Source organism: Haplochromis burtoni, unplaced genomic scaffold (assembly GCF_018398535.1).
Source record: "Haplochromis burtoni strain Fernald_Lab_line unplaced genomic scaffold, NCSU_Asbu1 Contig_314, whole genome shotgun sequence".
Classification (NCBI taxonomy): domain Eukaryota; kingdom Metazoa; phylum Chordata; class Actinopteri; order Cichliformes; family Cichlidae; genus Haplochromis; species Haplochromis burtoni.
Window position 1 is genome coordinate 42,962 of NW_024582675.1, and position 13,838 is coordinate 56,799.

General features: G+C 39.4%; 1 protein-coding gene across 1 annotated transcript in view; it reads left to right on the forward strand.

Moving 5' to 3' along the window:
* The first annotated feature begins 1,141 nt into the window (after positions 1 to 1,141).
* suclg2 (succinate-CoA ligase GDP-forming subunit beta) overlaps positions 1,142 to 13,838 on the forward strand; it is a 101,404-nt gene continuing 88,707 nt past the window's right edge. The window contains exon 1 of the mRNA XM_005941345.3: positions 1,142 to 1,290. Coding sequence (XP_005941407.1) covers positions 1,207 to 1,290 — 84 coding nt within the window. The 5' untranslated portion in view covers positions 1,142 to 1,206. The remainder of the gene's footprint in view (positions 1,291 to 13,838) is intronic.

Genomic DNA, 13,838 nt, shown 5'->3' on the forward strand with positions numbered 1-13,838 from the left:
GTGAAAAAGACGGAATAGCACAGCAGTGCAGCGTGTGCACTATCCACAAGCGATGGAGGCACAACTTGTAGAACTTTGGAAAGCTCATCCGAGCCTTTTCGATGTGGCCTCACAAAATTATCACGACCACAACAACCGTGAAAATAGTTGGATTTACATTGCTGCTCAATCACAGCTGCCTGATCAATGTTTTTCATTAGCAATTTAGCAAAGTTGATGGTGGTGGTGTGTCTGTGTGAGTGAAAGACACAGAGAGAGAATTTCTGTTATAACCTTCATGTTATGGAGGCACAGTGTGCGCACTCAGGTCGCATCAGAGCATCGGGCGGTATAGTGTGAGACCTGCATCGTGACCTATGAACTTCTAACCCCTGCGAGTCAATCGTGCAGTTTGAGCAGGAGCTGAATAACGTGACTGAAAAAATCGCACAGTGTCTGCCCAGCTTTAGGTGTACTGTCATCTGAGACTTGCACCGCAGTGTGGGCGTTTGTTTCCCTGTTGGCCATGCTTCTTTTTTTGGTCATCTGTTGTCTTCCGGTATTTTCTCCGTAAGTGGCCTTTCCTCGACCAATGAGATGAGCGGTAATCTGAATTGTTATACTCGAATTGTCACAACTTAGTACAGGCCATTTACAAGTGTGCTGTCAGCTCATTGGTCACAAAGCAGGAGAGGGGCTGGGAATTATGTTTTCAAACAAAGCGTTAATTCCATTAAAAGTTATAGACTACTTTTGATTCTCACTGTATTACGGGATAAATTGCGTCCCTTATTAGCTCAATACGGGACGTGTACTTTTGTTTCGAAATACGGGACGATTCCGTTTTTTAAGGGACGGTTGGCAACCCTACTTCCCACTGTCACCAAGTGCTTGCTCATAGAGGGTCATCTGATTGTTGGGTAATAGAGAATAGAGAAGTCACAAGTTAGGACTAGTAATACTCCTAACTTTACAATGTAAAGCGCCTTGAAGGATTTGATTTTAGACAAAGAGAAATTGCTAGATCGTTAGATTTTTAATCTACTCTGTTCTCACCTCTGTCCCTGTAGTTTAGACTAAGCGCCAACAATGTCCATGCCTGCTAAACGTGCACACCTGACTCCACCGTGTGCATGCGTCTTTTAGAAGCACCGCCCACCTCTGATTCTTGACCTATGATCGCTCATACGCTTTCAGCGTCATCTCCCGTTGGACTTGCGTGTCAACATGGCGGCTTCCATGGCATCCCAGGCTGTAGCGAAAGGACTGAGGATAGCTACTTCAAAGCACATACTTCTTGATAAAGCGAAGGTAGCGTTACAGCTTCTCTTGCTGATGTTACGGTCTGCTGCTCGGGCTGGGTGGCTTCGTCGCTGACAGCGTCTCACGGCTAGGGTTAGCAAGTTAGCATGTGTGAGCGGACAGAGGTTTGACAGATCAAAGTTGAACAGTGTGACAGTTCACAGGTGACGTAACAATGCCGTCTTCAAGTCCTGCAGTAGCTCTAATCATGGAGGCTGTTAAATATACGCGCTGCTCTACAAACGATAGTTATTCGGCAAGAGCTTGTTTGAGTAAAGCTTTTCTAATGCGCTCCTGCATGTGAATGTTACTCGTGTACACTGTCTGTCACTATAACTGTGAGTCTGTAAGTTTGTGCGTTTAAGATATTTTTAATTTTTCTTTATTGCGTATAATTGAACTGCAAGGGTCTTCTCGTCAGTAAGTTATTTTGCATGCTTAGGTTCAGCACTTCTACAGTGGGCTGTGTGACCTCTGATGAGCAAAAGTCATAGTGAACAAAACCTCCAGCCTGGCCCCATTTCAGATAAGACCCGAGTAAAAAAGGTTAACCCTTGCACTTTGAGCTTCCAGCATGTGTGTGTGAGCTGGCAACAGCAGCCAGCAGAATTCGCCTGATTAGAGTTGTCTAAGTACACAGTGGCAAATGCTTACAGTTGCACAGTTTCTCATTTAGCAAACAAAGCATTTGGTCTGGTAATTGCAAAGAGTCTTAAACATGCTGCCAGAGCTGCAAGACATAAATCCCCACACCCCTGCACTGTATTGACTAACAAACAAACCCAGTCACACAGAGTTGTGCTTTCATAATAAATTTCAAAGCTCCAGGACGAACAGATGAATAAATTAGCATGATATGCTGTACTGTCAGTTTGATGCTTTTCTGCGCAGTCGGTATCTGAGAACTGGTCTTTCAGGTTGAGGTGCTTGCATAGGTATTTGGAACATTAGTACAAATCACCATAGTGGGTGGACAAAGCAGGGACATCTCATGCTGTGTTTACCTTTCATATTTACTCCCAGATGGATTCAAATGGATGGAAACTTATCATCAAACAGATTTCATGTGCAGTGTGGTAGAGTATTTTTTTATATAGGTATTGTACCTGGAGGAAAGGTGATTGACTGAAAAATAATTGTGCTTTGTGCCGATAGAAAATAAAATATAAAATATGTAAATTGAACTTCTTCTTTTATCCAAATTTGTCCAGATTAGCTTGGTAAGCTCCTAAAACTATTAGACATAATTACATGCTACATCTCAGTATCAGAATTCATTATTATTGCTTTTCAGCTTTAATATTATGACTTATTACAAAGTATTGTCAGAAACGCATGGAGGTTTTCTTTTTATGTTTTTGATATGTCTTGTGTTAAACTAGTTGCTTGCTTCTCTGCAACCATTACTAAAGTATAGAGAGGCCAAGTAATGGCCCACACTTTACTCCGATTATAAACCTGCATATATCTGTGCGTCATGCCTCCCCCCTCCCCCCTTTTCTTCATGCAGCTATTGCACATAGCTGCATTATTTTCTTAGTCCTTCCAAAATGTGGGCAACCTACAGCTTACCTTGCCGGAACATCTTGGATTGGATGCTGCTTTGTTAATGTGCTCTTCACACTGTGCCTTCTATTTAGCCATGTGTCTGTGTCTGTGTTGTTGTTTTTTCATGATTGAAAACCTTTGGTTAATGTTATTACCTAAATAAAAACAATGTCCCAACCAAGGCAACAAATTGCATGAAACATTTCCATTATTTCTTTTCTCATTTTCCACCAACACATTCCTTAGAGCAGGGAATGGGACCCCCTGTAAAGGCTGCAATTATTATAATTTTTTTCCTCCAGCATTCGAAAAAATGCTCTATAGGATTACTAAATCTGCTATTATTATATATCAAATATAAGTGTTTTTTATTTATTTAAAAAAATATATTTTTCATCCATCTAAGAAAGCAACTGTCAGTTTGCTAGTGGACGACAACTTCGCTCTTATTTTGAAAGGTCATTTGGCGTTTAAAATCTGGCCTTTCCAACTCCTGTTTTTCCAACTGGCTATCTTGCTAGCCGGGGGTGGAAAAAAAAGTGTATTTCTTTTTTAGCGCTTACAGCACCAACTATATGAAATATCTCTGAAATTGAGGAACCTGCATCAATAACCAGCCTATCTGCATAAGGTAAAATTTAGATATGTCAGTGGAGGCCTGAGACCTGGCCTGAACTGTTCCTTTAAAAAGTAAACTCTAACAAAAGTTTTTATCTCATGTTTACTGGCTCTTTACCTGCTCGTCTTCTGCTTCTTTCACTTCTTTCGCTTCTGTCTCTCTCCTTCTCTCGTTCGGGCCAGGTGATAAGAGTAATGATCGGGGATTTTCTCTGGTGTGTAGCACAGTATCAGGGCCTGAACAGATTAACAGTCAGGTATCGCTACAATAGAATCAAATCAGCTTTGACAGTATGTCAGCTAAGCTGTGGAATTCAATTTGCAATGATTTGTCACCAACAATGCACAGGACATTGCAATATTCAGATGGTTAGGCTCCAAGATACTCCTTAAAGGAGGAGTGAGATGTTGTTGTTATTTTTTTTTCTCTCTCACACTCTCTCTCTCATAAATCAAATCTCCTGAATTCTTGTCTGCACACCGAGATAATCCTCGGGTTGTTTTTCACTGTCGCTGCACAGGGATGAATTTGTAAACCTTTGCTAAGTTTTTATTTTTTGTGTGGCGAGCGTGCTTGGTAATACCCCAACTGTGTTGAAGCCCAGCGTGGTTTGAAGGGGTACACTGGGAAGAAAGGTGTCTCAATGAGACTCAGTCCTGAATATTTTACAGAACAGGGTGGAGAGCCCTCTGCTTGCAACGGCTTCTTTTGCTGGAACTTCAAACGACGGGAGGCTCCCCCATCTGTCTCAGCAAGAACACATTTACATTTCCTCCCCGCAAGGGATACTGGAGGACGAAGTTGGCTCTAACTGGATTTGAATATCGTTCGCCAAGGTTAATAGCCATTTCTGTAGCTGGTGAGGTGCTTAGGCTTTTTCAATAATTTAGAGCGGCTGCAGTCATTAGGAAATGTTGCCAGCCTCTGCAATGAGTAAATGCGCTCCTATCAGCTTAACTTATGCTGTTGTGCCTGTGTAGATAATGAGGGAGAAGTGGGAGTAATGCTGAAAATTACTTGAGAAAACAATGTCAGTGATGGCTGACAGGCGTAATTCATTAAAAGTGCAGTATATTGAAGATCATGTTCAGCTTCTCTATCATCTGTGAAATGAGACCTTCAAAGATTGAGTTTTCCTGGAACTACCCTTTGTGCAAGTCATAGGGATCCGATTCATTGAAAATTCTGACGGGGTCTGGCTGGCTGATCTCTCTGTGCCATAAAGGCGGTGATTCCACTAGCACTGCGTGAGTGAAGAGACTGTGTTACAGAGCACAATGGCTGCTGCCACTTGTAATAAGTACGCTGTAGTACTCTTTGCACAGTTTTGCCTAGATATCGACCATCTCGCCTGCTTAACCTTGGCATGCATGCCATGATCATTTTTAAAGTGGTGACGGCATATTAATCTGAACTTATTGATGAACAAGATAATTAAGCCATCAGCTAAAAGCAGTGCGTGGCTATTAAAGCACAAGGGGAAGGCTTTTGCAATTCATGAGCTGTGACTGAAGGTTTGTGCCTGTGGCAAAGTTCAGTCCCATATATCTGTGAACTTTGCCACAGTTGCGCATCCTTGTATTAACTTCTCCTTATTTACTGCATTATCTTCCCTTTAGACCTGACACCTTTGAATTTGACTCCCTCCTCATATTAACTATGCTAATTACTGAAATCCCTATCTGTAGAGACACAACAGTCAGGTTTTCCTTTCTTAAGCCTGTCTGCAGGAGATTAGACCTGCCCTGCCTAAAGACCTGCCAATGATGCAAATCTCACTGATCTAAATCCTGGAGCCATGCTCTACTGCTTCCGTCTCTATCTCTGCTCCGCTGTTCTATCCCCGGCTCTGTAACAGGCAGATGTCATTTCTCTCTCCTTACTAAAATGGTCTGAGCGTGACCTTTTTAAAAGGCAAGGGCAAAAAAAAAGCTACAAGTGGCTGCTAGCAGTAATAAGAGCAACAGCGCATCTTTTGTGCAATAACCAGACCCAAATTTAATTTACCACTTTTTTTTATTTATTTGTTTTGTCCATGTGATCAGAAAGGTAAATTCAGAAAAAGTAAAGTCCTATAGTATAAAGTGCCTTTCTCTGGTAGCTACAACAGAATGAATAGGCCAATCATTTGAAACGCTTTAACATGCATAACTTTTTAAAGGGAGTTATGTAACCTGCAATTTTATTTATTTATTTATTTATTTTTTGATAAACTAAATAACCTATTCATGCTTTCATCCAAATCTATAGAGGCACTGCCACAGTTGAGGGGTAGAGAGAGGCACTTGTGCCACGAACACTCAAGCACTATATTAATTAGAGCAGATAAGGCTCTTTGAATTAGTCCACTAAAGCTTCATGAGGCATACTCGTGCTGCTTTAAATGGAAAGCATGGCTGTGATTCATACTGGCATGTTTGTGAACACAGCTTCTTCGCGTCGTCCATCTCTCTTATTTTATGTCACCTCTAGCACAGCTTACTACGCAGTGCTTGTCTTATCGCAAGACAGTTTGTATTTATGAGATGCAACGAAGTAGCCAAGTGCCACCTCATTAACAGAGTAACACTGTGCGATCAGTATAGCAGTGACTCTGATAGTCACACAGAGGACTGCTCAATGTGATTCAGCATGTGCAAGTGCGAGTGGACACTATAAATTTCCCCTTTTAATTTTTCCTTGGATGGTTAGCTGAATGGATGGGGAAAAGAGATGAGTTCATAACCTGAATGGGAACAAATCAATTACATAGAATTGATGAACTGGCAATCTGTTAATTTCTTAAACATTTGATAATGCCCCTTAAGGAGCATTCTGGTTAATTAAGTCTGCAGTCATTTGTCTTAACTAATTAGGCAGTGTCATTTCAAAGGGTTAGAGACTGGCCATGACAAATAATGAGGATTTTAACCTCACCAGACATCTGGGAATACCACTTAATAATATGTGATATTCGGTGACTGTGATTCGCAGTTTGGAACAAGTGCATTGGTTTGTAATAGGTGAGAGTAAGGACTCATTTTTGTACAGAAAAAATGTGACTTAACAGCCAATAATAACATGTCAGTGTGTTGCCAAAATTGCTCAAAAATGCTTAACTCTATTGTGATACATTAAAGAAAAATGTCCTTGTATACGGTTTAATGCATCGGTATTGAAACATACTGTTGTCCTAAAAAGTAATTGTTTCTGTACACAATAACAACAATAACAAAAAAGATGTGCATGGGAGGGCATCAGTGGGGAGAGCGGTGTGCCAACCAAACCTCATTTAAAAATCTGGCCTTGTCAGCTCTTGTTGTGAGAAGTAGGTGCCACTTTTCACTGAGTGTGTGATAAGCTGCAGCTGCTTGAAGTGCATGCCGCTCCAGTCCTCAAGTTAGTGATATTGTCTGTAAAGTGTCTAGATAAGCCTGAAACTAGGTTTAACAGATATACAAACCATATCTGATATCAATATGCTTATTTCTTATATTCTATGTAAAGTAGAATAGAATATATTGGTATTTCGTTATTCCCCCAGGCATATATGCAAATTGGGCATTTATTTTACTTTCTATTCTATTCTACTAATCTTTCTTAAAGAAAAAGAAAGTTATCACTCTGAAGCTGTAGCATGGAATTTGTAAAAAATAAACAAACAAAAAACACTGATTAGTTTCTATTTAGAAGACAAAACCAAAAAAAATGAGTCAACAGTTGAATATGGAACCCCGTTTCCACCACTAAAAAAAAAAAAAGGATCCATAACTCCAAATTTCGAGTTATGGATCCTGGAAATGACGTCATTTCCTTGTTACCCGGAAGCTGAAGCCCTCAGGTACAAATGCTACAGCTAAGCTACCGGTATTACATCCAGTCATGAATGCACAGATTGCTGAGTATTTTCAGCGTGGCTTCAAAAATGATGAAATCCTTGTGTTATTAGCTGAATCACATGGCGTTACTATCAGCAAACGTACTCGCGAAAGCGCCAATTTGTTGCGATCAAGTTTTGAGTGCATGTTACTCTGTGCCATATGCTTCCGGGTAAGAAGCAAGAAAGTGACCTCATTCACGTAGATTACTGATTGGCAGGGCTAAGTCGAAATTTCGAGTTATGGATACTTTTTTGTTTGTTTTTTTGTTTGTTTTAGTGGCGGAAATGGGCTTCCATAATTGAAAAACCCCGGTAAGACCTGAATTGGAGATTCACCCATTTTAAGTTTAGCATCTTTAAAGACAATATATTCCGCACGTATTTGAAACGCAACTGAAATTTATTGCTAGTCTGCTTGTCAATGTGCCCACTAATACAATCTGAACAGGATTTTTGGTTTCGTTGTTAAATGTGCTGAAGACTAATTGTAAATGTTCTGGAATATTGTTGCCCAGTCCCTAATGACTGTGACCTGGTGTAGCTAAAACCAAAGAAATGTTTTTTGATGAGAAAAATGTTATTAGATTTTCATCAGAGCTCCCCTTTTTTTCTGCCTGTGCATTATATGTGCTTAGGTTTGAGCATGTGGCAGCAGTGCATTCATACACTAGATGAAACTGAATCCTTTTTGCAATTACAGATGCTGTTTGATAAAACAATCTGTTGTTCTTTTTACAGAGCTTGCATGTGGACTTGGCACTGAGGAATGTATTTTATCTTTATTTTATTGATGCTGACCTTTCATTTTCTAGTGTTTGCTAGGAAAACTTCAGAATATGTTTTATGTGCCATAAAACCGCCAGTCTTGCTTTGAGGACCTGTTTCCCAGACATGTATTAAGCCTAGTTCAAGGTCTTTTCTTCAGTCGATATTTTTAAAAAGTTAATCCAGGACTGGGCTTAATACATGTCTGGGGAGCTGGATGAAGATGTTCTTCAGCACTTGAATTAATAATAATAATGATTTTAAAGGCACAGACTATTGTTTTTGACGCTCATTATTCTTTAAATGTTGAGTTCCAGATGTCATCAGGGATGGAAGTTTAGTGCTACCTATTGGGAAAACTAATGGATACAAAGTGTCCTTTGTCCTATCTTTAATTGGATCTTTAAAATAATTACAGCTCTGAATGTCATTGTCTGTCTTTCTTTTCCCCATGAATCATGGTGACAGTGTGGGAGAAGTAGATCTGCTGTTTGCTTTGTGTTTGATGTACAGGACATGCTGGTGTTAGACTCCTGTCTTTCATTTACATTGGCCTGTTGGCAATTATGGTTTTATCATAGCAGCATCCAGTTATGTTTTTCTGTCTTCTTATTCAAGCACATTAGCATGCTAACATCTGTTAATTATTTCAGAATATCAAAGTACAGCTGGGGGTGATTGGCACATTGGTAATGGTGATTTATATGTTCATAAATGTCCAACTTATCAGTGGCTCCCCTGAGATATCACAGCTCATCCTTAAGGGAGCGTGAATTCAATAGCTGTCAAATGTAAATCTCATAATGGTGCTTTATATGAAAAGTCAGGAGGTGAAGGTAAAACATAGTATATGTGTAGTTAAAATCCACTAGATATTTTGGCAGTTCATTGCAGACATACTTTCATGTAATAAGGAGGGGGACCAGCAGACTCACGTTTCCAGCTGCAGAGCTTTCTTCCTACTGGAAATAAAAACATAATTCTTTGTTTTCACTGTAATAGATTCTAGGTGTAGCAGTACACCTATGGTAGTTTGCTGCAACTGACAGCATATACAAACAAAAATTAACTTTTGCATAACTCCATTTTAATAATTGTATGACATTATTAAACTTCACAACTTTTCCCAAACTACTATAAGTTTAAGGATCTTTTCTCACTTACTCATCTGAAAATAAAGTGCTCCGATATTAGAAACCGGCATAAATACTTAACTGAAAGTGAGCTGCTGTACATTCATCTTCACCTGACGTATTTGACTTTACAAGACTAAATCAGGTGCAACAGATTTATATAACAAAACCAATGTCAGTTTCTTACATCATTTTTTTCAGAGGTAAGATATCGACCCCGTTTTCTTTTTAACTCTATAAATCTCTCTCCATAATTTTCCTCATACCTGCTTTGGTCCTTTGCTCATGCTGAGGCTGCTGACTTCTGAGGTTTAGATTGAGTTTAGCGTTAGCTACTTTTCCTTTGTTAGCTTCTTTAAAATGTCCACGTTCAGGTGATGCAGAGGAGTTAAGCATTGGACTACGTTTGTCTTTATAAATGTTTTTCAGACTCGTCCATCTGTACTTGAATTTATGTCCTTACAGTGAAGAGTTTCCATGGTGAAGACAGGTTAGCTTGTGGATTTAAATGTGCGCACAACTATAGACCAGCTTGTAATCAAACATCTGGGAGGCTGTTTGGCTGGTCATTGGTCTCTACTGAGAATGCTGGAAATCGGTTGATTTAAATCATGGATTGATCGATGCATCTCTAATAAAAAATGTCTGCTTTTTTCTGAAAATGGAGAATAAAATAAACACAGCAGGCCATTTCAGAATTTGGCAAGTTAGGAATTCTAAGCAGTCATTAAAAGAACAACAATGAGGTCTTTCATAATGCTTAAATATTTCAAAAGTCCCTTTGACGCGTCCTGATTGGACTGTTGCAAACTTTAGAGCTCTGAAAGGAGTGTCACGCAGGTTGCATCGATACAGATTTGCAGTGTCCTCATGAATATGCCTGCTTAAAATTGCCTTAGTCTCTCAAATGTTGTCAATAGCATTTCTTTATTTTTACATAGAAACTAGTAAGGATCAATCCAGGGTTGACTTATTGAAAATTTCCTGTAATGGAACTCACTTTGTCCTGCCATCAGGGCTTTTGATTGATGATAGGCTTTTTGTAAGTGGGATGGTGTCTTGTTCAAGGTGCATTTCTGACTCAGTGCAGCTGTTTACTGCCTTAATGTAGCTCTTCACAGTGTATGTAAGAGATTTATCTGTGTATATATAATGTATAAACTTACTAAGTAAATAATTCAGTGAGATAATGTAAGGTTATTTGTTTTTATTTATTTTTATTGAGTTCTGAAAGGTGATGACTGACAGTGGCTCTTGTTAAAGTACATCTCCTGCTTCAGTGCAGCCTCTTCACAAAGTCATTTCATCACTAGTGTAACAATAGATACCATTAGCTTCTCATATTGCTCACATTTCTATATAACAGTTTCCATAAAGTACTGAGTTTTATTACCGCTTTGTTTGTCTGTTTTTAAGAATGATTTTAATATAACTGTTACAAAGGTAATATTTTTGGAAAGCTGCTGAGCTTGTTTGAATAAATGTTATAATAGGATAGCTGGAAACTAGAGTTTTTTGGGGGGGAAATAGTGAAATTGATTTATCAGATGATTTTCTTTATGCATCACTTGACACTTTGTTAGTTACACCCTGTTAGTACTGGGTTTGGACTCCTTTTTGGACTCACCACTGTCTTCACGGCATCAATCCAGCAGCAATACTCAGATCGGCTGTACAAACCAAGTACAGTTCACACGGTCCTATGTGAACTGTACCTCAGTTTGATGTTTTTAGCTCGCACTTGGTGTGTGTGGTCTTCTGCTTTTATAGCCCTATGCTTCAAGTTTGATGTGTTGAGCATTCAGAGATGCTCTTCTGCACACCACAGTTGTAACAAGTGGTTATTTGAGCCGTCCTATCAGCTTGAAGGATTCGATTTCATGTGATCTCGGGCATCAAGAGGCCATTCAGACCTCTGTAAACACTAGTGATAGTTGTGGGGAAATACCCCAGTAGATCAGCAGATTCTGAAATAGTTACACCAGCCTGTCTAGCACCAACAACTGTGGCACATTCATAGTCACTTAAATCAGCTTTTTCCTTATACTGATGCTCAGACTGAACCAAAGCAGGTTCTTGACCATGTCTAGATGCCTAAATGCAATGAATTGGTTCCATGTGATAAGCTGATTTGTGTTAATGAGCAGTTGAAGAGATGTACCTAACAAAATTATACTTTGCATGCAACATCTTAGTTATATAGATAATGGTAACTGGTCATTTTTTATGAACCTTCCAGCAACCTCTTTGAAAAAATATTAACATAAGGTGAAGACACTGCTTAACTGTGCACCACTGCTACATGTGCAGCAGTGTGGGGAGCATTATAAACAATGAAGTCAGAACCACTTTTAATTTGATTTTTCAATAATCAAATGAATCGTTTTAAATATGCCATTTAATATTTTGTGAGTACATATGTATGATGTAATTACTACGAGGATACGTGAATTTCATTACATTGCCAAAAGAAAACGTGTGGCGGAGTCTTTCTTTTACAGCCGCAGTGCTGAAGTCTCTTGTAAGATAAATCGCTTGTGTTGAGAGATAATGTTCCTGTACTGTTAACACCTGCCAAATCAGAATCACATCTTCACTCACTATTCGCTGGATCCTGTCTAGACTTACTTCCAAGAAACAAATGTGTTGTTTGACCCGCCGTGTCAACCCTTTGAATTTTTGAGTAACAGATTGACGAGCAGTGCAGCATTGACTCTCGGCTGTTTATGGGCCTGATCAGAGGTGATTGCCTGCTTTGTAACCTTCCCCTGTAAATTAAGGCTTATGGCTCCAATAAATTTTCAAGGGAGTTGGAACTGCTCTGTCAGATGGTGACTTTTTGACATTGTTCTACTCTCATAGTGATAAAGACAACTGCTCTAAATTAGCCTTAGGATATTGACTCCTTAAGTTTAACAGAAGGGCAAATGACAAAGTAGTGGCATGTCTTGAAATGACTTTGCAAAGTGCCAAGATCAGACATACCCTAACTGTGGTGACACTTCTCACAACAAGTGTTGTTTGACATTGTGCATCCTGCTCTCAACTAAGCATGAGACTGCACAATTCTGTGCCTCTTAGGAGGAAGAGAAGTCCTGATGTTGCACGATGCCGCGCTGATAACCATATGGTCCAGCCAGAGAGGTGTTTTGGGACTAGTGTTGTACATACCAAGATTTTGTCCTTCAACACCACTGGTGGATCAGTACAGCTGCGACAAGGACTTGGCAATCTGATGCATCTGCTGCCATAGCACTATCTGTCCTTCCTGTGCCTCTTTGTGCGAGGGCACAACCAGTGAGTGTTCTGGAAAGAGAGCGCCTGCATGTCTATTCTGCTCATTTCAGTGTTGCAACGATTCTTGTTTGCTTGTTTGTTTTTTGCGTCTAAATCTCGTCAGAATTTAGTGCAGGGAATTCAACGTATGAACTGTGGTCTTTAGATTTGTTTACCTTTTTGCAATTCTTTCATTTATGCTAACTATCTAATAAGGTGCCTTTGATGTGAATCGTTTTTGCAGATACTTATGGAGCAAAGGACCATGTAAGGTTGTTTTTGGCTCTTTGGCACATACACGTGAATGTGTATCATCTATTTGTTTAATTACACTTCATCGTGTCTTTTCAAATCTAATATAACCACAGTACACTGAGCACTGACTCACTTAAGGCATATTTTTTGATTTTTCTATTTTTCTATTTTTGCAATTCCATCAGAACATAAGCGTGTGCAAAGCTCCTCTCTTTTATCGTACTTTTCTAGACAAATTTTATTCGCACTTTACAGCAATAACCTTGTGCACCAATACTTTGTTGGAGTTTTACTTTACTGTGTTAAAGGGAAGAAAATTTAAATGTTGATCAAGTAAGTAAGCAGACAACCCATCAAGATATGGCTAAATGTTTGATGTTTGCTTTTAGCATTAAATGAAAAGCCCTGTTAGGATCCATCTTTTCTACAGTGTATTGCTGTGACATTTTCTGATCACTCGCTGAATGTCAGGACTCTTGCTGCAAGCATGCCAAAAGCAAAATCTTTCTCAGAATAAGTGCTTACTCAGTTTAACTTCAGCTTCCCTTTCCTCTGCCTAATTTAAATTTTATAGTTAAGTTATTTTTCCGTGCTTTTGCATCAAATCTAAAATGCAGTTGCACAGGTATAAAGAAGACAAGGTTGAGCTAATAATAGAGTGGTATGGCATTAATACTGTATGACTTTGTGGTTAGTTTGGGGTTATTCCTACCTCCTGGTCATTTGCGTGTTCCTGTCCTGAAGGGAAAACCGGAGACAATTTGTGTGGGCCTGCGATGGTTTGTCAGTGGGCCAAGTTCTTTGAAAGTATGGCTGGAATGAGAAAGGGGACTTTTTGATTTACAGAGGAAAATTGTTCCTTCAGTTTTTTTTCTTCTGCCTCCTCTTACCTTCATATATTAATATAGAGATCATTATTTATCATTGTCACCACTCCACCTCTCTTTCTCCAGTGTGCCCCACTTCCTTCACTTAAATGCATCCATATGAGAGATCTTGAGTGCTTTTGTCTGTAGAGAGGTTTGCTCTGAATACTTTATCCCATCTTGGGCCCATTGCATACAACTTTGTTTGTGCCAGTGTCTAGTCTAGTCACCATTGT